Source organism: Saccostrea cucullata, unplaced genomic scaffold, assembly GCF_032062105.1.
Source record: "Saccostrea cucullata isolate Sc308-1 unplaced genomic scaffold, CSIRO_AGI_Scuc_v1 ctg852, whole genome shotgun sequence".
Lineage (NCBI taxonomy): Eukaryota > Metazoa > Mollusca > Bivalvia > Ostreida > Ostreidae > Saccostrea > Saccostrea cuccullata.
The window spans coordinates 190,001-214,892 of NW_026930368.1; the positions used below are offsets into that span (position 1 = coordinate 190,001).

General features: G+C 33.5%; 2 protein-coding genes across 4 annotated transcripts in view; one reads left to right on the forward strand and one right to left on the reverse strand.

Moving 5' to 3' along the window:
- Positions 1 to 3,904, forward strand: part of LOC134283877 (F-box/WD repeat-containing protein 5-like) — an 11,596-nt gene extending 7,692 nt beyond the window's left edge. For both annotated transcript variants that reach the window (XM_062766398.1, XM_062766399.1), the window contains exons 6-8: positions 186 to 1,183; positions 1,518 to 1,730; positions 2,018 to 3,904. In XM_062766398.1, coding sequence (XP_062622382.1) covers positions 186 to 1,183; positions 1,518 to 1,730; positions 2,018 to 2,249 — 1,443 coding nt within the window. In that variant the 3' untranslated portion in view covers positions 2,250 to 3,904. The remainder of the gene's footprint in view (positions 1 to 185; positions 1,184 to 1,517; positions 1,731 to 2,017) is intronic.
- Positions 3,905 to 8,987: 5,083 nt separating this feature from the next.
- The window catches only part of LOC134283878 (G-protein-signaling modulator 2-like), a 36,048-nt gene continuing 20,143 nt past the window's right edge, over positions 8,988 to 24,892 (reverse strand). The window contains exons 4-15 of one of the 2 annotated variants that reach the window (XM_062766400.1): positions 23,260 to 23,395; positions 22,716 to 22,858; positions 21,108 to 21,231; positions 19,227 to 19,342; positions 17,949 to 18,213; positions 12,928 to 13,013; positions 12,722 to 12,750; positions 12,508 to 12,575; positions 11,884 to 11,973; positions 11,590 to 11,737; positions 10,922 to 11,100; positions 8,988 to 10,257 (exon numbers count right to left, since the gene is read on the reverse strand). In XM_062766400.1, coding sequence (XP_062622384.1) covers positions 10,081 to 10,257; positions 10,922 to 11,100; positions 11,590 to 11,737; positions 11,884 to 11,973; positions 12,508 to 12,575; positions 12,722 to 12,750; positions 12,928 to 13,013; positions 17,949 to 18,213; positions 19,227 to 19,342; positions 21,108 to 21,231; positions 22,716 to 22,858; positions 23,260 to 23,395 — 1,561 coding nt within the window. In that variant the 3' untranslated portion in view covers positions 8,988 to 10,080. The remainder of the gene's footprint in view (positions 10,258 to 10,921; positions 11,101 to 11,589; positions 11,738 to 11,883; positions 11,974 to 12,507; positions 12,576 to 12,721; positions 12,751 to 12,927; positions 13,014 to 17,948; positions 18,214 to 19,226; positions 19,343 to 21,107; positions 21,232 to 22,715; positions 22,859 to 23,259; positions 23,396 to 24,892) is intronic. The other variant, XM_062766401.1, reaches the window with a different exon arrangement.

The window sequence follows — 24,892 nt, forward strand, 5'->3', positions numbered from 1 at the left end:
CATTGTGGATAATAAAAGTGGGGGGGGGGGTATGAAAGGTGTTTTTTTGTTTTTTTTTTACATTATTTTGGTATATTTAATAGACAAGAAAATGAGTTGTAATACATGTATCAATCTTTAAAATAAAAAAAAAAGTGAATTTTATGTGTATAAAGATGCCTGTTGTAAATGCTGTACTATTTCAGGGATTTCAAGACATTGAATCAGAGCACGAGTCAGTGGTGATGGGACTCTATCGTTTTGAAAATCAAAATGCAAGTTCTATTAGAACACTGCTTGTAGCAGAGTGCTTAACAGACACAGAGAGTGAGATACAGTGTAACTGTGATACCATTAAATATTCCACAGACTTTGACTCTTCCTCAGAAAATCTGCAGAAAGGTAAACCATCAACTTCAAAGGATAACCAAACGAAAAAGGTAGTTGAGAAAGTCTGTAAAAAGGTGCAACAGGTGACGGTGTATGAGGACGGAGCATTAAGGGAAAAAATGATTGAAGTGGACGCGGAGGACAAAATGGCTCATGAAATCAATAGTACGATTACATACAGTCAATCCTATCGAGATGCAGAGGAGGACATTGCTTCAGCTAATAATGATATGGAAGCAACTGCTGATATTGAAGCTTGTAATGGTGCTACTGGGACGTCCAATGATCTGGAAATGAGGTCGGTTAATTCTGACCCTTCTTTGAAAAGTATGGAGGGTTTGTGTTCCGTGTGTAGGCGTTATAGCTGCGAGGATCACTGTTATAAAGGGATGTACGCCGGTGGATCTGTGTATGGTTACCCTCTTCAATCTAACATTCTGTTCAGTCAGGATCGCTCCCATGTGATCGAAGGTCAGGACCCTTTTCCTAAGGATAAGACAGCTCGATATAACGGAAAAAAGAATAAGTCTTCCTCTAGTAAACAATCAATTTCAGAAACTTCTTCTAGTCAGCAAAAGTGTCAATTTCCTGATAAATATTTAATTTTCACTCGAGGATCAGAGACTTTCACTCCACACCAGATAGGAATCAAACGAATGAAGTCATTAGAGAGAGTCATAGGCGACCGAGTACAGGTGATGCCGAACGTGGAGGAGAACCTGCACGGAATAGATCGGGAGGGTTACGATGATGTAGACCATGTGATTGATCTCCATGGTCACATCATAGGCTTGTGTCTGTCACCTGATGACAGGTGAGTATTTGTATTTCTGTCAAGAAGTGAATTAACATACATTTTGAAAGGTCACCCAACTGTTCTCCTTCCTCGGGTGACTAGTGTGGCCAATGGGCCTCTCGTGAAGTATTCTTTATTCTTTTGTAAAGAATATGGCATTGCATTAAATGAAATAAAGAATCTGTCTTTTTCAGAGTTTGACTTCTCAACCTAACCTAGTTATGGTGTATATCTATAAATAAATCTGTGCTTATGGCCATGTTGAAACTTGTGATAAACAAATAAACACACAGATAGACAAACCAAACTTATTATATGAAAAATGAGCTTAATATACCACAATTCTTCACAGGTACTTGTATGTGAACTGCAGACAGTGGCCAAAGAACTACACCATAGAAAACCCTTTTTACCCCCCTCCTATAGCTCAGGAGATTGATATTCATGTCATCGACCTGCTAAAAATGAAGAAAGTAGGCAAAATGTACAGAGCACACAAGGCCTATACTCCTAATGATGAGTGCTTCTTTATTTTCCTTGATGTTTCCAATGAGTATGTAGCCAGGTAAGGCAAAACAGCATCATTGAAAAAATCTTTGATTAGAAGCTCTCAATAAATATCAAGCTAAATCATGTAAATAGAAGATCAAAACATGAATGAAAAAAATTCTAGATCTATTACCTTGGTATTTGGAATAGTCGACGTAATTATTGAAGTTCAGTTCACCCAAAAAAAAAAAACAACATCCATTTGAAACTGCAAATGTTGATTCAAATCAACTTTGATCTTCAGCTCATGTTGCTTGTGATTTCATAATGACATTAACTTAATCTTTTACTTTGTGTTTTTAGTGGAGCAGAAGACCAGCATGGCTACGTGTGGGATCGTCACTATGGAATCTGCCTACATAAGTTCCCCCACACTGATGTGGTTAATAGCGTCGCGTTCAACCCTCGTGACCCGGAAATGCTAGTGACGGTCAGTGATGACCACTCCATCATTGTATGGCGGTCAAAAAACAGGGACAGACAAATTAGAAGACAGGAATTTAAGGGAATGAGCAGCATGTGTGCCAACAGCTGACAATGCAATCACAATCATACTCACATATCTAAAGAGTAATGAAAGGCTTTCAGTTATATTATACATGACACAAATTATTTTTAATAGTGCTCGGAATTGTGACTGAAAAATTGTATTATGGTATATTGCATTATCCATTTTTTTTATTAGAATATATCACAAAATGATTCAGTTTTATTTTTTATTCCCCCCCCCTCCTTAACATTAATTATGAAAAGACAAGCACAGATATTTATTTATATACATATGGCTAGCTGAGTGTTACTATTTAAGAGTTTTGTTGCAATAGTTACAGAGCTTTAACTTGAAATGGTTTCATTTATTTTTATTTTTTTATTTTTTGTTTCCAATCAACTGCAGAAACTCTTTCCTTAACATTTTACAGAATATCAAACCTGAATCGGTATTCACAAAATATACCATGTTAGATATTTCAAACAACGAAATCGGGATTCAACCATTAACCAAGAATATTGTAAAGCACTAATTTTTTACAGTTTATTTTTAATTGTATTATGAATTTATTTTGTCTTTTAAAACTGATATGGTCTTTTAATTTGAGTGTTTTTGACATTTGTGATTTACAGTTTATATTACTGTATGCTTGAAATGTGATTCATGTATGTTAAAAAATGACCTTTTACAGAAAATGTTCTTTAATTTTGATATAAAAATAGAGATATCAGACATCATATAAATAGTTGGCAAATAAATATAACATCAGTATTTATTTTGAAAAATCCTAGAGTTGAAACCTGTATTATCTTGGTACTGTTTTAACTTGGAACATGTTTAAAATCCCATTGATACTAGTAATCTCTAAAAGGTAAACTGCCCTTCTCTTTGTTCTTATGTATAGCATGAACTATCATCATTGCCAAACTACATTTTAATCGACTTAAAAGAGTTTTTTTTTGAGGGGGGGGATAATCTGAGTGTTAATATATTTTTTAATACATGCAAGTAAAACACAATTATACTAGCAAAGATGACCAATTTGGATTTGTTTTTCATAATAAATGTATATTTTAAAACTATAGGGAATGAAAATCAATATAATATGGGTATGAATTCATTATAAACCTTTCTTTTTTAAAACTATGTTTGAATTTTGTGCCAAATATTTATAATCACTTTAGTAATAGGCATATTTCAACAATTGTCAGTCATGTCTTTTAATGTCCGATTATATAGCGGTATATGATAATGTATACTTTCAATATCATTACTGCATTTCTAAATAACTGCTAATTATAAATGAGAATTAAGACATGTATACATATAATCCATGCTTCAGGGGCAGTGAATTTTATTGCATCCCTGAGTCAAGTGTGTTTTTTTCAATGTACCGGGTAATAAAAATATTGATGCATTTCAAAGGACAATAACCAAAACTTGATATTTCTGTTCGACTTCCTGTGGCAGCGAACTCCAATACATGTATTTCTTTTTTTATTTATCATTATTTTCTTTTTGTGTAATTCTTATTATAATTGATATTCTTGATTATTTAATATTGCTTTTTCTTTGATGAAGACAGTTTTGAAAGCAAAAAGAAAATATGGTAAATTGTTTAATCTCTCTATATATGACCTTTTGGGACAACTGTGGTACTGTCAATTTTCAAATCAACATTAAATATTGCTTTACTCACATTTTGTTTCTTTATTTTAAGTTTAACCATTAACAATAATCATCAAAATAAATAACAAAGATACTGATAGTAATATTACAAAATTACTAGCAATTAAAACAAAGGACTTATACGCATTGATGGTCTTTAAAATATGAATTTCGGCTTTAATAACTTCAAATGTGGTGTATGTGAGCAGTTGTCAGTGGCATCAGTTTCCACGGGCCAGTAGACAGTATTAATCTCTTTTTGGAAGTGGATAATTGTTATCATTGTACTGCAATCCTCCTGCGATTCAATGCACTTTAAGAAATCTCCGAGACTCGATTATGTAAAACAGCATACCATTACTTAGTGTATACTTACATGTACCTATCACATACATGTATATTCTGGTCTAGCACAATCATTGAAGTCTTCATTAAGATATGTTTTTTTGGGTGTTTCTCCATTCAACTTTAGGCACAGACAAGAGTTATATACATTTCCCTCATTGACCTAAAACTTGTCCAAATTACCCTGGTACTTGGATGTGTGTGTCAAGTATGAGCTATTAGACAAGGTTAACATGGAATCATGGATTTAGCACCTGTGCCACTGACTTGCCATAATGACCTTCAGTCAAGGTCATGTTACTCTGTCATACATAGTGTTTGTGTCAAGCAATACCTACCTGAGTTCTTCCATTACAAGATTTTGGCCCAGAAAGGAATAATACTCTGGCCTGTAGATGACCTTGAATTTGCCTCAGTGACCTTGAGTAAGGTCATGTCTCACCCTCATTATGTTGTGTAATCCTCAATTTCTTCATCAGTGTTTTTGGGCTCAGACTCTTGTACACCTTTTCTGCCAGTAACCTTCAATTTTTCAAAATTACCTTTGTTCTGAAAATCATGTAACACCCTGATGCCGTGTAAGACCTGGAGGTTATAAGCCGTTTTCAGTATTGAGCTTCTCATGCTTATTATGAAGATTGGTCTAGGCACAATATTGAAAAGAAAGAAAAACATGGTGACTCATACATGTACATAATCCCAAACCTTATGTAAGATTGCAGTATTTTTTGACAAGGTAAAGCCAAAGAACTATATTTGGTATATTGCTCATCTTTGCCCCCACAAAAATCAATTCTGAAAAATTCTTAAAATGTGTTGTATTATGTAAATTGTATTAAAAATATAAATTAACAAAACATATTATATTTTCAAAGTAAGTTATTGAAAATTTTTGTTTCTATGACGTCACAAACTAGTCGGATTTTGCATTATTTTTTTGAAATAGAACAAAACAGACAAAATTCCAACAATTTAAGCTATAGAATTTATAGAGCGCAGGTCTGCTCAGGAACAATATTTGCATATTTAATTGATATTATCATTCTACACATTATATCAAAATATTGAGCCTGAGCAGACCTGCGCTCTTTGATTTTTACTCAAAATATTGACGCAATTTTTACATTTTTCTGACGAAATCATGAAAATTGTAAATTTACGTCATTTTCCGACGTCATTGACATATGATGTCATTGCAAACGAAAACATTCAGTGCTTTGAAGTCAGCATGTTCCCCCCTATTTTACAACATAATTAAATATCACTCCGTCCAAGTTTGATTTTGGGGGCAAATATTGGTTACTGCTGAATTAAGTCCTTTACTCTGACACAGGAGTCAATGGTACATAAAGTAATATCTTTTGCCATAGCTTTGTTTATGAGAAATTAAATTTAATGTACGTGTACATAAATGGACATATTTAAAAGAACCAAGTTCACAATGGTCCATTTTTGGCCCTGTGAATTTCTGAAAAATCAGAACTACTCAGTTTTAGTTGAAACAATGTTGTATTTTCACTTGGACCCTTGGTGACTTCATATCAAATAAAAATGACGTAATTTTTTCTCTTGTCTATGTATTATGACGTCATGAATTTCGTCATATTCCTCAAATCTTGAAAATTTCATTAAAAATGACCAAAAATTTAAGCTGTTTTTTTTAATATTTTGCATAGCCCCCAACGTCCGATCTAAAATGTTGAATCATATAATGAAGGAACTGTTTCAGAAGATTTTAATCCATGAAAGAATTTTTGGATCGCGGGGTGGGCTCATATTTTTATCAAAAGTTGAAGATGCTCAATTTTTCCCATTTTCTTCAAAAATCAAGAACATTGCAGTTTCACGTCTGAGTTTCCAAACTTGGACTCTCAGAGGAAATTTTTTTTATAGAAAATGAAAGCACTAAGTCTCTACTTTATGTTGATGATCAAAATAGGATGTAAGGACTTGGTCAGTTAATTGGTATATTGACAGGGCCATTTTATGGAGTACGTGAACCTACCTCTTTAGTACAGATACTGGGTATTCAGTTGTTTGCGTAATCATGTAGAAGCACTTCACATACTGTATCTGTGTCATTTATAATTGTACACTGTATTTATAAATATACTGAACTTTCTTAACTTGGTGAATCATCTGTGCCAAAGCCGTTTTAAAATATATGAAGCCCCCTGTACCAAGTACATATATGTAGTATAATATTTTTTCTCCCCAATTTATACTTTGTTAAGGATCAGACTTTAGTCTCTAGAAACAAAAACAAAAAAACCCATATATATTACAATGAATTTTATTATGGTCCCATGAGTAAATGAAAAGTTATATCATGGATTATGCAACAAAACAGTCATTCAACAAATATGTAACACGATTATCCTGTCTTTCTCTCATCATATGCAAAGAGAATCTGTGAGGGTACACAAATGGAATGCTTCTACACTAAAAAGATAAGCATTTAATACTGTTTGTAGGAGGTGCTGATAAGGATACAGAAAAGATGTGTACTCAACTGAATTGTAACGAGTCTGACTATATCTGTTAGTATGACACTTAAAGCAATATGAGCTGCGACTTTGATGTCAGAAATTTTTGTTTAAAATTGTAATTAAGTATTTTAATAATAGAAAATATGAATATTTATAAACTTCCTTCGATCATATTTGCGAAGGAAGAACAATTTATGTGCTTAGATTGTAGCAAAATTGTATTATTGTCGTCCTGTACAATATTGATTTTTATCATATACTTAGTAGTAAATACACCGTTTCTGCACGGTGTGATACGGGTGACGTCACAATACCCCATATCACGGACCGGTCCGAAAAGCCCTATCACGTATCGGACCGGCGGGCCAAAAATCCATATCAAACCGGAAGTAACGTTTATATAAAGTTTAAAAGTTAATTTACTTGATTTTATTTTAATATTCATATGAAATAATTCTTTATTGACATTTGTAGACTTATTTTTTTGTCAATTAAATAAAATTGGTTCTATACTGAAAGGAAAAAGAAACGCATATTTTACTTTTAAATTAAATTAAAACTATTATTTCGGAAAGGTTTTCCAGTATTGTTATCAAACATTTTAATTCATCTTTAATCTACAGGTTACCAAAATCTTGTGTGACTTTGACTGATAATTCCTGAGTTATTGAAATTGATATGTCGATACCCCCCAAAATTAAAATAAAAATTCTCATAATCTCCCATGCACATTGGTAACAGCCTTGAATTTCCAGTGCACTGAGTTCAACAGAGCATTTATCTTTCTCATTTGATTATTATTCAACTCTTCCGACAATAGTCTTAATGGTTGATAGAGGCTGTATTATTCCAAAGCCAACAAATCCCCCCGCCGAATGAGTGCCACGAATTTTCATTTTAGGATAGAATTTACAGAATCCAGCTGGTTTGGTAGGCGTGAATGTTTGTGAGAAAGTCTCGACAAACACTGGCTACATTTTCTCAGTGTGAACATGCTAAAAACATTACGCACATGACGTGTACGTGCATGCGTGAGAGTAAAATCGACGTTAAAGTTGCCAAGCTCGCGGACCAAATTAGAGCAGAGAATTTCTGTCAATTTTAGGGTGAAAATATTGGTATGATAGTTTGCTGTATAAATATCGGTTTCAGTGATATTACCTTGACAACAACCGAGGTGACATGATGAAAAGCCCCGTCTTGATGTGACGTTGTTACGCGTCAACGTCACCGCCATGGTTGGTTGGAAACCTTTTTATTTACTCTCCGACAACTGAAAAACCCTTTCTTGTTGAAAAGTTTAAAACAAACTGCACAGCAACATCTTGTTGCCTTTTCATTCACTTACGCAATTCAATTACTGGAACCATTGTAACTTCCGTCAGCCATACCATGAATTGCACGAAATTTATACTGATTTCAAATGCGGAAAATGATGTCTATAACTCCAATGCATCGATTAGCACCACAAAATGTGATCATAAAATTGTCATCATCAACATGCACGTGTTTTTGGCTTTTTATCATTTCCCCTACGTGACGCCATACATTTCATGGTTGAGTAATTTTGACCAGCAATTTTAGTGCACAGTAATCAAAATACACATTTGACCAATTTTCATAATTTTCGGCCTTATAGTTAAATATATTTCGCTATTATGCTATTATGCGTTTCTTTTTCCTTTCAGTATATAAAGATTTAAAAGAAAAATGTCAAAAACAAGCATGAAACATTCATCAATGACCATATGTTAACTCGCGAATTAAGAATTTTAAATATATGATAAATAGAATATTACATACTAAAATCCATATCATATGTCACATCAGCCCTCAGGCCCCATATCAGTCCTCGGGCCTTCGGCCCTCAGGCTGATATGACATATGATATGGATTTTAGTATGTAATATTCTCTATATACAGTGTATAATACATTTCATTGCACAAAAATCATTTTTCTGAAACAATGCAATACTTTCTTTTAGTCTAACTCATCATAAAGGCTAAAATTACATGCAAATTGATTGCAACAGCACATTTTAACATAAAAATAAAATTCTAAAAAATGCAGCTCATATTTGCTTTAATTAACTACAATTTAACTGATGAGTGTGAAATATGACGCTAAACCCAAAGTAACTGCAGTCACTTTAAATAGTGATACCAGCCAATGACACAAAGACACTGCAGTTGCTTTGAATACCGGGGGTCACGTTCACAGCCCAATTCAACATACACATGTATTCAACTTATATCGATGAAAAATTTTGTTGGAGACAGGTAAACCATTGAACAAGCTTTAATCTGTGGTGTATAAAAATGAAATTAGAAAACATCTCGTGAGAGCAATATACACAAGCACCAATTGAATTGTAGTAGTTCACCACACATACACGAATAGCAATAACGTAATGAAATCATAGCTGTGACTGTTAATCTCAGATAAGTACTTGTGACCTGAATAAATAAACAGAAAAAATGCCAGATACAGTCAAACATGTTTAACTCAAACTTGAGGAAACCAAGATTTACACAACAGATTTAACAAGGTTGATGTTCATGAAGAAAAAGTGGTAAGGACTGTCAACTTTCTTCGACATAACCTTGGTGTTCAAGATATTCATGTTTGAGATAAAGCGTTCAACTTTACATGTAAAAGGAAATTTCTGTGACATAATTTCTTTTTTACACAGTGATTTCTTAATGAATTTTCTGGACTGAACCATTTATACATGAGATTGGCAACAACTTGAAATGAAAAATACAGCTCTCTGGCTAATAAACAACATGTAAAACAAATGCAATAATAATTTGAGATCCTTTCCTACCATAGGGCAGGTCTGTGATTTAAATGTCCCTACATATTGCTGTTTTGCCCCCTTTTTTAAATTAAGAGATGATATTTAGCAAAGCTCAACAAATGGTATTTCTTAAGATGAAGTCAATCATGCTGTATTATATTGATGCTGTTATAATTTTTTTTTTAATTAAGATTTGCATGTAGAGATGATCATAGGCCCTAAAACTTTATATCTCAAATTTCTCAGGCCAAAATCATTTCAACTCCAACTTGACCCCTGGACTGATGTGAAATGAATTTTACAATTTCTTGAGGACTCTATGTTCATTTTCATAACAACAAAACTGTAAAGATACCTTCTGAAAAAAAATCATTTTAAAACATTTATAAAAATATATTCTCACACATTTTTGTGCTAAGCACCTACACGTATACCTTAAGTTGGCATCACAAAAGCCGAATTAATTTTTAAATCATTGCTTTATGTATATACACTTCAAGCAGTTAAAAAAATCACTAACAGTAAAAAATAAATAAGTACAGTGTTTTGCAATTATTGTTTACAAATTAAGGGCTATTTTTTCTTCTTTTTGCCTGTTGTTTCGGGGACTAATTTTGGTAATGTAGTCCTCTGTTCTTCCAAGCGACTTGACTGCACTTTTTGAATTAAACTAAAAAAGTCTTCATCAGGAACGGTTGGAGCTGGTCGTGGCGGGGGCATCGCACTTCTCTGGTCCTCTATCCTGCTACCCTGTAACAGAATTTATTCAAGTTAGTAATAGCATCCAAGGTCATGACAACTGGTCATAAATATATTTTTTTAAATGTCAGTTACAGCATATCCTGTTTTGATGGGAAAAAAAGTAAACAGATCTTTTTTTGCCTTCATTTGAGTACTTCATTGGATTTTATTAAAGAATAATCATTTAAAAAAATAATTTCTTGACAACAGTTCATGAAGTCCTGTTACATAAATTCAAATAAATTTATTTATACATGTACAATTATACATGGTCATGTATTCATTCATAATTTCAAGAAATCTATGTAGCACAAGAAAATAATCTGGTTCCATGGCCATCTTTTCAGTATTTTGGGGGAAATATTAATTCAAATTAACTAATACTTACAGCCTATACAAAATTGATGATGATTTTAACATTATTTCTTTCCATAATTTTTTCAACATCACAATTTTTTTGGTTAGTTAAAGCATTCAGGCAGAGAAATTCATTTAGCCTTAATGCATATTAATCAAAATTCCAGAAAAGAAAATAATCAAATAACACTAATCATTTCATGCAGCATGAAATCAGTTCCTTTGGCCTGAAAGAAATGCAACAAAAAATCTTTTCCTGTAAAATTAAACCATGGAAAACTACATTTTATCCTGCTTTATTGAGTTTCGATTTTACCTGACAACGCATCAACATTTCAAAGAAAGCATCGTCGGGTTCTTCTGTTGGCTGGCTGTGTAGATACTGGCTGATCACTTCCTGTGAATTCAGACCTGGGTACCGGGGAAGTTCTGCTCGCTGATCGTTCATCCGAGAGCTCTGGATTCCTGCCACCATATCAAGAAATTCTTCACCATCTGTAAACAGGTACTTAAAAATAACCCCAAGTTGTCCTAACAGCATTGATACCCCCTGTGGGAGCAGAATAAAGGCAGTATAAAGATGCATTAATCTGCAAATTTGGTTAGAAAACCCTTCAAGATAAGAAGTAGAATAACCTAAATGTTTAGCTCAACCTTGCATCTACATGTACATGCATGGATTAGTTGGATATAATGATTGCAGTATTTAGTTGCAGAGAGTATAATGAAGCTTAGCTTTGACACAAAATCTAATTCAGGAGCAATGTAAAACCTCAATTGAATATTCCATCAGATGAACAAGCCAAATGACATTATTTATTGTAACATGTGGAAATTAGACCACTGCCATTGCATCTGTTTGTGTTAGTTTGGTTTAGTGAGACCCAAATTAGTGCAACTTCAACTTTTTAAATCATAAATAGAATTTTTTTTCACTACCTTACATGTATCATACATGTACCTCTAAAGATTGCTATTGAGTACCTGTATCTTTTTTGAGCTGATCCCCATTGCTCTCTGGTTTCGATTCCATTGGTTTAAATGAGCACCTTTGATCATCGATTCGTCGACTCTGGAACTTACTCAACAGGTCAAAGAAGGAATCCTCACTCATTTCGTCAAGGGAAGATAACTGACAAAGGTAAACATACATTGAAATGAAAACCTGTGCATGTTTAAAATACTACAACTGTTTTTTACACCACATGTATGTATCATCATTACTTTTTTTTTTCCATGTGCTTTCCTTATTTTTTTCCTCAGCTTATAAATTCTTACTTTTTCCTTCTTTTCTCTATCAACTTCTACAGCCACACTGGCAGATTTCATGAATTTGTTCATCTTTGGTCTGGCTCCACCAGTCTCTCCCTGAAAAGGTAAATAAATTTATCCAAATATCAAAAAACATTAATATCATAATAAATATTCACAAACCCTCACATTTTACATGATTCACCACTCAAGTTCGAGGCAGGATTTTTCTACGAATGGAAATATTTGCAATTGACCTCTGAAAGCTTACAAATTAATTTTTGTGTTTGTTACAGTTTACATGAAATAACTTCCAAATGCTAAGGATTATATGGCAGAAAACTGTCATGTTGTAAGACTCAAAAGACATGTTGACCTTGTTCACAGTACTTCAGAACTGAATTTGTCAAGTTCATGTTCCTGAATTAAAATTAAAATGCATTTTTAAAACACTGAATTTAATTCTTCAATAAGTATATCTTATTTCTTTAAATCGACAGTCAATATGGAAATAAAAAAGTACCGAATTTTTTTTAAAGAATATTTTGCGAATTTTTTTTATGGTTAGTCTTATCCTCAAAGCCCCATTGGACAGCCACAGAAATTACCCATAATAAGGTATTTCAATTCAATAACTATAAATGTGCTAACCTTTTTGTCTGGAGTTAACTTCATCAATTCCATATTCTCCATACTATGTCTCCTAAATGGTCGACGACCTAAAAATAACATTAGTACAGTTAAACTCACTGCAACCTCAGACCTCTTCAATTTTACACCTGCTAACTACTGTACATATATTTATTGCAGTTTTTTAAAACCATAAAATTTTATATCTATTTCAAAAATAACATAAAAGTCTTACTTATTCCAACATCTTTTTCATCTGAATGTCTGTGAAAAGAAAATGGCACTGTGTGTAATGCTATATTTGAAGTATTTTTAAGATTTCCTCATCCATGGTTATGATATACAACTCCTTTCAAAAAAAAAATTCTTTGAAGTCAATTTTTTTGCAACAAATCAGGAAAAAATAGGGCTAAAAATACTAGACTCTGTTCAATTACTCACTGATTCACATTTCCATTGATTCCAAGCACCTGTCTTAGATCAGCTAAATTCATCTGAGCTGTCAGTTGTCCTGTCTCATCTCCTATCTGTAAAATCCATACCAACCAATCAAACTTATGCTGGTTTATATAAATTGAGATCACAAGATACCATACAAATGAAGAATCATAGGTGGACAAATACTATAACCATACATGTATTACATTTGGCTGTGTATTCTATTTAGCACCTTTCCCAGAAAGCATCTTCCGCTAAATCAAATACATCGATAAATGTCTTATTTACATACATGTATATTCATATAAAGCACACCCAGTAAATGCAAATTCAAATCTATTAATGCTATCTTGTTAAAATATTAATTTCTGCCAAATATTATACATGCCAAATAAAAAACATTTACAGTAACCTTTGCGCCAAAATCACAAAGGTTGGCAGCTCTATGTCAACAAAAAACTAGGGCTGGGCAATAATATCGATATTTCAATATATTGCAATACAATGACAAAAAATATCGTATCGCAATACGATTTTGTAATATCGATATACAGTGGATTCCATTTAATCTGATAGCGGTTAAACGAATATTTCGGCTAATCTGATACAATATCAGAGCACAAAACCATTTCTTATATATTTATTAATAATTTCACCTGATATTCTGATAGGAAAATATCGGATTTTCGTTTTATCTGATACAAAAATTTCGCCTATCATAGTGATTTTTCATAATAATTGTCTTGTTCACACCTCTACCTTCCGTATGTAAATCCTTTGTTTACACAAGTTTGACACTTTCACTCAAATTACGACAATGAGGGGATTAGTCACGGCTGATCGGCCAGCACCTTACCTGTGTTAACAGTGGGCACAGTAGATCGATATGTTTTGATAACAATAGTGATGACCGGCTTTGGTGTTAATTCTGATCATTGATAATTGGCTTGTGTGCAATTTTGTTCGGCATGAAATTTTAATTATTGAACTGTTCAGTTTGCGAATGACACTTCGCTTGGACATTAAATTAAAATTATCAGAATTAGACCGTCTATTAAATGGTAGCGCTATTAAATGGTAGCGCTTGGTCATTTATTTGAATATGTGTTCACTTTTAAGTGCAATTTTAAGAATTAAAATCACAAGCACCCCGTATAAATATACGTCTGAAAATTAAATTCATCATTCTCACCATGGCTCTGAAGAGGAAAAGAACAGATCTCTCCCTGGCAGACAAGTATGAAGCGGTTAAACTTCTTGAGCAGAAAGTCCCCCAAACAGAAATTGCCAAGAAGTTAGGTTGTTCACAACCTCAGATTAGCGCTATTTCAAAAAATAAAGAAACGATACGAAAAGATTACGAAACTAGCGCTAATCCAGAAAGAAAAAGACAAAGGTCTGGGAAGGCACCGACAGTTGAGGGGGCCCTTACAGAATGGTTCACAAAGGCCCGCACCAAAGATCTCCCCGTCACCAGCGCAGTCCTAACAGAAAAGGCAGAAGACCTGGCAGCGAGAATGAACGTCGATTTCACCGCAACGACTGGCTGGCTGTCCCGATGGAAGCAACGAAATAACATCAGCTACAAGAAGATACACGGAGAAAAGAAGGACGCCAACACAGACGCAGCCGATCGCTGGATAACAGATGTCCTACCACAGCTGATGAAAGATTACGAGGCGCAGAACATCTACAACGCCGATGAAACGGGGATTTATTACAGAGCACTTCCTGATGGAACGTTGACTTTCAAGACAGATAAATTGGCTGGCTCCAAAAAGGCAAAGGACAGAGTGACAGCGCTAGTGACAGTGAACATGACCGGAACAGACAAGCGTCGACTGCTGGTGATCGGCAAAAGCAAAGACCCAAGGTGTTTCCGCGGGAAGAAAAGTCTACCGGTGATCTACAAGAGTTCTGGAAATGCCTGGATGACTGGTGACTTGTTCAAGCAGTGGCTGTCGGATTTCAACAGAGACATGGTACGACAGAACAGAAAAATTCTTCTACTCGTGGACAACTGTTCAGCCCATCCTAAAGACGCTGCCGATCGACTTAGCAACATCCGACTCGAGTTTCTGCCTGCAAACACGACGTCCATCATCCAGCCATGTGATCAAGGAATCATCCGGAATTTGAAGGCCCTCTACAGATCACAGGTTATACGGAAAATGGTCAGCGAGATCGACAACGGCAACATCTCAACAGCGACGGACATTGCTAAACGACTTACATTACTCGACGCAGTGCATCTACTCAGTAAAGCATGGCGGGGAGTTAAAGAAAGTACAGTGGTGAATTGTTACCGGAAGGCAGGTTTCCATTCCGACAGCACAGAAGAAATGCCAGAGGAAGATCCAGCTATACCTGACGGTATGGAGAGAGAAGAGTTCCTTGAGTTTGTGAACCACGACGACGATACCGAGTGCCACAGACAAATTACAGACGATGAGATCTGCGCACAGTTCATTGAGGAAGAAACGACAAGAGCCCCGGAAGAAGAAGTCAGCGATGAAGAAAAGAGCTTCACCTTGCCTGTGAGTTCAACAGAGAAAAACGAATCCCTCTCCAATGTTCGACGCTTCCTGGAGGAAAATGGTTGTGAGGACTTTAGTGCATTCTACGCATTGGAAGAACTTTGTGAGCGTTTAGGCGAAAACCTGAAGAAACAGTCAAAGATCACCGAATTCATAAACTGGATACCATAAAGACTAAGTGAAAGAAACAGTGACTAAGCAGTGACTACTTTGTGTTAAATATGTTTGACTTTTAATTTATCATTTTTCGTTTTTACGTTTATCATATTTTATTCTTGTTTGTATTTTACTTAATTGTTCTTAGTTGTAGTGCTTTGAAATCTGATGTGCTTGTCAATATGTTTATGCTCTATTATGTGCTCTATTATGTGCTTGAAAATGATATAACGTACAAATAAAGATGAAACAATAAACGTTTTTTTTTTTATTTATTGATCAGCAATCCGGAAAAAAATGGTTTACGTAATATAGTTATGTATTCAATCAACTTCCGTTTTCCAAAATGGATGCCATCAACGAATGGGATGAATGTAAACATGTGCCTGGTGCTAAATAAATATATAAAGATGGAAATAAGTTTTATACTTCAATTAAAAACAAATTATTCATACAAAATCATATTAAATTAAGTGAAATAATTCATTTTCTGACTTGGTACATTCATCAAACGAAAACGAAAGTACAGGTACGTAATACAACCATGTTGAAATTGTTACTTATGTACTGTAGATCTGTCGTTTGTACGGAAAATATTGCAATCGGCTATTTCAATATTCGGCTATACGGATAAAATTATTCTGACAACCTGACTATCCGTTTAAACGGAACCCACTGTATTGGCAATATGCTTAGATTAAGGAATTTTGTCATTAAATATAATAAAGTGCCCCGCCACAGCATGATACGCCCGTCAAATATTGTTCAATAATAATAAATTGGTTAGGATGCAAGAAAATCAGGTAGCCTTGATTAACAGATTGACACAGATTTCAATGATTTAATTTCCATTTCTTATCATACATCTCTAAGAGACTTGCAGTGTAGGGATTGATTATAACAAATACATCATATAACTCTAAACTGGTTGTGTTAGAGCATAACAAATATCCATCTGCAGCTTACTTAAACTTAAATTGTTTATTGCATATTTTATGAAATAACAGAAATGCTACAGTTTAATAAAAAAAATCAAACATAAATTATAATTTCTTCAGACTATAAAATTCTAAGTGAGACATGACTGCAATTTGTTGCAAATATATAAAAATTGAAATATATTTTTTTTTTTTCAATGAACACATGTATAATTAGTTTTAATTATATTATACAATACAAATTTAGTTTTAATCATCCACTAAAACATGAATTTGTTTTAATTACATTACACCAATTGGAAGATCTTTATCTGGACTAGCCATCAAGAACTCTTAATTAACACAAGCAACTATGAGGCCATTTCTTTTTGCCCAACTCCCAAGAGATAAATTAAGATTACAGCTGCATCATTGCTAGAGATGCTCTTAGCTCCTGACAATAAACTCATTAATTTCTCTCTAATTTGACATGCAAGTTTCTGCTATCAAAATTCTTCTTGACCAGTGCTTGATAATTATGCCCTTGGGACAAACTGAATTCCTCTCAAAGCATAGACATTTGTTACAGATTGCTGTAAAGTATATAATGAAAAAATAAGTTTTTACTTAATTTAACATTTTTTAATAAGGATACAACTATATTTTTACATTTTTTAGGATTATGAGGTTTGAAATTTAAAAGACTTAGTTTTTAAAAAAAATTCACTTAAATTAAAGGTCACAGTGACCTTGAAATAGGCCGCGACACACCTTCTACAATAGCTGTATACTTTTGCCAAGTTTGAAAGCTCTAGGTCTCATAGTTTTCTAGTTATGAGCCGGACAGGATTTTTCCATATTTGGCTATAGCATCTTTATTAAAGGTCAGAGTGACCTACTTTTTGTGCGAGACACACCTTCTACCCAAGATGTATCAGCTGACAAAGTTTGGTAACTCTAGGCCTCATAGTATTAAAGTTATGAGCCGGACATGAGAAAAGCTAACAGACGGACAGGCAGACAGACAGACAGACAGACAGACGGACGGACACGAAGCCTATAACATAATACGTCCCGTCTTAAGACGGGCGTATAAAAATGGACTTTTAAAAGTTTGTTACTAAACCAAACAGTAAGTCAGAAGTTGTTTGTGGGAACATTTCAGAGCATAACTTAAATGAATTCAACAAGATTTTTTTTCTATGTTGGTTACTTATCATAGTTTGTACATTCTGTATGTAAATTAAAGTATTAAATATAGTAAGAAAATGCCATTTTTATTACATTGAAAATATTGCAATACATATCGCAATACAGTTAAAAATATCGCAATATATCGCAATACGAAATCTCAGGCCAATACCCAGCCCTACAAAAAACAGTGATCACTCAATTCAAAATTAGAAAGTAATACTTCTTTCGAGATCTGTAAATGCTGACTGGCAAACTGCATAGCATCCTCATGGTTGCCCAGGGCCGTGTGGGCATTGCCCAGACTCCAGCAGGCCCGGCCCTCTCCCACCCTGTCCGTCAGCTCCTGGGCAATCTGTAAATGCCTCATGTGGTACTCTATAGCCTTTTCATAATCCCGGAGTAGAGTGTAAGTGTTCCCCAAGCTGTAACAGGCCTGGGCCTCTAAAGCTTTGTCACCTAGAAGCTTTGCTATCTGTAGAGTTTTCCTATGAAATAAATATAGGTATGAGATTATTCAAAAAAATAAATTGATATTCAATCATCAAATCATAAATAGATTACTGATTTGGATTTATAATGAAAACATTCAAGAGCACTGCTTTTATAAATCTAGAAATTTTTACCAAACAATATGTAAAGCTACATGTATTTATCAATTTTGATTTTGAAATTTTGCAAAATCACCTCAGTGTTAAAAAGATGTGTTTGTGAAACACTAATGCCATCGTATTGGCAGATTATGGTGAATGTTTAGGTTTCTAAAATGCATGTCAAACTCCAATGTCAAAAGATCAAAATATGTTACCCAAAGACTTGACTTTTGTCAGTGAATATACATGTACCTTTGAAAATTGGAAAAGTCCAAGCAGAAACTATTCAAAAGTTAAAGCCAATGTTTAAGAATTAACAAAGGGGTTCAAACTCCAAGGTCAAAGGGCAAAAATTATTGGTATGAAGGGGAAGACCTTGTCTTTGAGTTTGAAAGATATCGCCAAGGTTGCAGTTTTTCAAAAGTAAGTCAAAATCCAATTTCAAAAGGTTAAAATTATTAGTATCCAAATGAAGGTCAAATTTAAGGTCTTGTCAAAAAAAATATACCTATGAAGTAAAAAAGCCCCATTTCTAACAATTAAACGGTTAAAGCCAAGGTGAAGTTTAAATATATTTTTGCAAAATTGGGTCAAACTCAAGGTCAAATATATTACCCAAAAAAGGTCCTGTTACATGGAATATATTAGTGAAAAATTAAAGTCTTTTCTACAACCAATCAAAAGCTATTGGCAAAATAAAAGTTTATGAAGTCAGACAGACAGCCAAACAGACAGACAGGACAAAAACTATATACCTCTAAATCATCAATTTAAAGGCCACAAAAAATCCCATTTTACCAAAATATTCTTTTATTTTTAAAAATATTTTTTGCAAATTACTGCAAGTGAAAAATTGTCAAAACCTTACTGGCAGTAAAATTTCCTGATGTATGGTACAATTACAATACCTGTATTTTTCTGCTGCTACATCAAATTCCCCAAGGAAGATGTGAGCGTTTCCCAGATTGCTGTAGGCTCTTCTCTCTGCTTGCTTGTCACCAAATTCTTTAGCAATAGCCAGCCGCTGAAATGAACACTCTATTTCATAAAATATGTGACATATTTCAACCATACCATCCTTTTTATATAACCTTCATTTTTTTCTCATTCCATAAAATTTCTATATACAAATATAAGTAATCTCATTATCTCAACAACCAATCCAAGGTTTCTTAGTCACCCTGGAAAGACCATATTCAAATGCACATGTAGACCCAATTAACAATAGAACACTATAATCTTATGTTAAGATAATTAAAAGGGCAGGATTTGCTCTTTTAATGTCCATGTTTTTTTTTCTTCTAAATTTCTATGCATGATCATGCTTTGAACTTTCCACCAAAATCTTGTTTTAAGATTAAAACATTTTTCCTCTTGTCATATACAATTACGCTTAAAATGCACTTCCAATATTTCTCTATTACATATTTTTGGCACAAACACAATTGCACAGACTGACATATGGATAAGGTGATATCTTATTCTTTAAGCTTTTATAACTTTTTAAAATCATAAGCTGTAATTTCTTAGTTCATTCTTCACCAGGAAGACTTCTGGTTGGAGACAAACTGAATGTCAGAATTTCAGACAAGACAAATTAAAAAAAAAACAAGTAGAAAAGTTTACATGTCTTGCAAACATGATCTAATGTCATACTTAAAAAGATGCTTTTTCCAACATATTACTTGATCTCAAAAATCTGATAAATAATTTTATCCTACATTTCCTTGATCTTTAACTTCTTATCTCTAGCGTTAAGATTTACATTAAAGTTCAATTATCAAACATTTAATACTTAGATAAGGATAAAATTAATGCATAAATTCAATAATAATGCACTTTTCATTCAAGTATTGAGCACTGATTGGCTGTTGACAGACATTTTGAAAACACAATATTTGCTTTAAAGACATGCTGTAAATTAGCTGCAATAATGTACATGTAGCCCTCTCCAACTTTTTTAATCTGATGTTTTATGGAAATCCCCCCCCCCAAAAAAAAAGATGCAGGGGGGCTACAATATTGCAGCTAGCTGTAAATCACCCCTTTTCAAAATAAATAAACACATATCAAAATTTAATCCTACTTATGAGGTTTTAAAAGAAGTTGCAGAATTTTAATACTCATAGGTGATATTAACTTTAATGTTTCAAACACACAGTAAACAAGATGTTTTAGGCCACGCGTGCTTGACACAGTCTGGACACTTATCTTTGTTTATTTGTTGGGGGGATAAATGGATGTGTCATTTACTAAGTGATCTGTGTTGTCCACTCAAGTGCTTGTATGAAATCTCCTGATTACAAACTGAATGTCTATCATTTGTACATTACTTGACAGAAGAATCAAATGCTCATTACAAAAGTGAAGTGTATAAAGCTTGTATGTATCTTGTGTCTAATATGATATGCTCTTCACTCTTGGGCTGTATGCCTGTATAGCATTTTTCTTGGAATCATAAGTTTAGAATATAGATATCAAATGATGAAAAACTGTGTGTTATTCAAAAGAAAAATTATCAAAAGAATACGTATATAAGCTGGTATTTCCTCAAAGTTTGATTAAGAAGAGGTGACAGCATCATTTGACATTATAAAAGTTACATAAAAGTCTTTCAGCTATTGCAATTTGTAAATTAAACAGGGAATAAGAAAATAAAGATCAAAACCACATTAGTTATGTCCTAAAGGTGTTTTTATTGTCAAAATGATAATCCTTGTTTTTTGTTCATTCCCTACACATGATATACAGGTAGTCATCATTGTTTGATTTGAGGGAACTAATCCTACCTCTTCATGATATCGGATGGCAGCACTGAAGTTACCAAGGAGATAGTTTGTGTTGCCAAGGTTACCACAAGCTCGACCTTGTGCAGCCTTATCTCCTATTTCTCGTACGATTTGTAGATTGCCTCTGGAAAAACAAGAGAAAGTAATTGGTGTTAAATACGTTTTTGTTTCTTCTACTGTTTTTCCTGTACATTTCAGGGACACTGAGTACGTTACAATCAAGGAGCAATGTCCTAGAAAACAGAGCTAATAAAATAGCAGACCATTTTATTTACAAGTATGAATGTTATTACATCTGCTGTAAAATCTAATGTTTTAATCTGTGATGACGATTTCCATAAATATTGATACCACCATTATGAATCGAAATGTATCTGTTTTTGTTTTTTATAATTCTACCTTTTAGTCAGATATTTAATGGAAAGCTTTTTTCTATTAAATAAAAAAATCAATATAACAGATATATGATTGGAATAAAGTAAATTTAAGGCTAAAACTGGGCAAGTAATAAAGAACCAAACTGCTGCAACAACCAAGATCAGGACTGATTGATGCAATCATAAATGATGCCATTTTCTCTATACATTACAGCTACATTAAATCATAGTTTTATGGGATTTAAGATAAAGATGTAAAGGATTTCTTCAGCGGTGCCAAAATGGTATAAAATCTCATGAAAACATGTACACATAATGACTATTTCCAGTTCTCCTTTAAAGTTTTCATCTTATTATCATACATGTTTACTCTGTGTCTTTAAAAGGAAAGTCAATATAAACACATACTTATCTTCCCTTTCTTTTGCATTAATGCACCTAACTTTCCTAAGTAACGAGAATAGTTTTTATTCATAAATATTACAAACAAAAATAGTTTTCTATTCATAAAAATTACTTTCAGAGAAAGGAAAAAACAATATATTGATTACTTTTACTGTAAGTGTACCACAACTGACGCACATTAAGTGAATTGTGACGTCCTGAACATATTTCTAATTTCCTATGCAATATGTTTTCTCCTTACTTTTTCTATAGTACATTAATCTTTAATGACAGGAGATATATGTTCATATACTCAGTTAAGTCCTGGGTTCAGAACTGGGAATCTGGCTGGTGACGTTAAACCAAAGAAATATTGACAAATAAATGTCTCCTCTCTACCAGTGGGTATAAAAAAAACTTCGGTATCAACCTCAAAATTTTTGATCTTCATTTTAATGTCTTTTCTCTGACAGAGTAAATAGATCAATAGCTCTCTCTGTGGGTATATTTCAGCAATGTTCTTTCTCTCAAGAATCTCATTTTGAACATATATGGGTGTCATTTCCGAGATAAGGAAACACTCCTACTTTGAATTTTATGACAACCTTGTCCCCTGGGGTGATCTGATTATTTTGTTGTCACAGACAAGTATACATACCGGGTAATTATATTATAGCTCGCTTGTTATCACATTTACTAGGGATGAATTCTTTCAAAGACGTAACTGACCTTTGTCGTTAAATCAAAATTTGTCAACTTTTTTGGGGGGTGGTTTTGGGGAGTTAAGGAAGAAATTTCAATATACTGTATTTTCAATAGATAAATGCTTACTCATTGTATATCTTACTCATAAAATTCTGCTGCCTTTTGAAGAGATTCCTTGACCTCTAGAGGGAATTCCCCTGGGTCCTGGTCACCACAGCGACCAGTGTGTTTACCTTTGGCGTGATACACGTTACCAAGGTTATATAAAGCTCGGGCCTCCCCAACCTACAAAACAAATAAGAATTAAGGATTTCTAAAATCCTGGTTTCCTGCACACATTTATTTTATCTATTCATTTACTTAAAATCTTACCAAATAAATTATATTTGCCCGTTGAAATGAAAATCTGTTTTATCTTGAATATAGAACTCATAACAATATCAACAACATCCTGAAAGTATTCTTTCCCAATTAAGAATTTTTTCCCCCAGGAAAATTGTCTTTAATAATGAAATTAATGGAAAATCCACTTAAAAATCAGCCAGTTAGTTCAATTCCACTTCTCTATTTATTAATGCAATATCAATATTAATTTGCCAAAAAACAAAGAGCAACTATAAAATTTCTTCCATTGTTTGTGGCTTGTTGTGTATCCCTGACTTATTGAGCGTCTATTTCTGTCTCACCTTATCCTCAAGTTCTCTGGATATCTCGAGATGTCGGTTACAACAGGCAATAGCTTCATCAAATTTGCCCAATACTTTGAGAGTGTTTCCTAAATTTCCACTGGCTTTGGCTTCCCCAACTTTATCTCCCAGGGTTCTGTAAACAGAATTTGTCTGTGAGATTTAAGTCAGGCAATGAGCACCATTAGGACTGCATTGAAGAAGTTACTCAGACTAAACATTGGAGAATCTGTGATAACAAATCCCTGAGGATTGTTCTGTAAGGATTCGACATGGCTTACTGTCTCGTAAAACAGAAATCAGGATACATTCCAAGAGGGGATACTTTACAAATTCCAAAATAACAACACATTTTCCGCTACTTCCTATGTCTTAATTCTGACTACATGTTATTAGTTTGGCACACCATCTTTTAAAATAATTCATCATTAACATAATGAATTGAGTCTATATATCTTTCTCAGAATCTGAACTATTTTCAGATGACATTTCAGATTCACTGTAAATAGATAAACATACTGAAAGAGGAAAGTTTTTGATATAGCATAATCTTACTTTTGTTATCTAAACCACAACTCAGAGGCAAAGCTTTTTTTTTTAAACTATTGAAAACAGGATTGAATACTGTTAAATTCAGGCTCTTGAAACTGCTTCTGGACCAAAAATGATGCATATTGAATTAAACAGGTAGTCACTAAATGCAGGTAAAATATAATGAAAAAATTTTCAGTGAAAAGTTTAAAGGTCACACATGACAAAATGTCTTCAATCTAGTGGTTGAAAGGTTTGACTGTATATGACTTTCTAATTTTTAGTCTAGGTCTGACTTTGAGGTAATGAAGACATCAGGATTTCTCCTTTGAGATGAACTCTATTGATTTTTTTCTGTGACTTCTTTAAATGATTTTTATATTTTTTTCCCTATTCCCCACTGAGACAAGAAGACAATTTTTCTCTCTGAGAATACACATATGACTGGTGCCATGGCTTAGCAAAGTAAAATAATTGATTTTAAGCATTTTATGGGAAACCTCATCCAGATGTATGATTTTCATTTGAGCTTAAACAAGTTAATAACTTAAAAATCAATACAATTTTACAATTTCTTGTCATGCTAAGCCTGTTAAATGTTCCTAGATTGTTATTTATCACAAGTGTCTCCCGGTATGGTCGATTCATCCTTAAAAAAATCAATAGGAAGGAATTTTTTTTCTCTTGAAAATAATCTATCATACATGATTTTAGCAAAGCATTTCTGTTTGTCTTTTTAAAAGTTAATTAATGGAAATGCAGAAACTTTATTTTCATACAATTGCAAACTAAAAATATGAATGTCCCATCCAGGTTTCAGCGGTTTTAATAAAAGAAAAGTCAAGGTCATTTGGAAGGTCAAGATAAAGAAAGGACACACTGATTAACTTTTACCAAATAATGCTTACACAAACAAGAGGCCCATGGGCCACATCGCTCACCTGAGCACTGTGGCTAGGAAGAAGTAGAAATTGGTTTATTATTGAAAAGTACAAATCCAAAAGTAGTCCCATGACCAATCATGGCTTTGCTATTCTTGAGAAGATAATTTTTAAAGAATTTTCGCATATATTTCTATGTAAAACTTTGGTCGGCCGGGGTC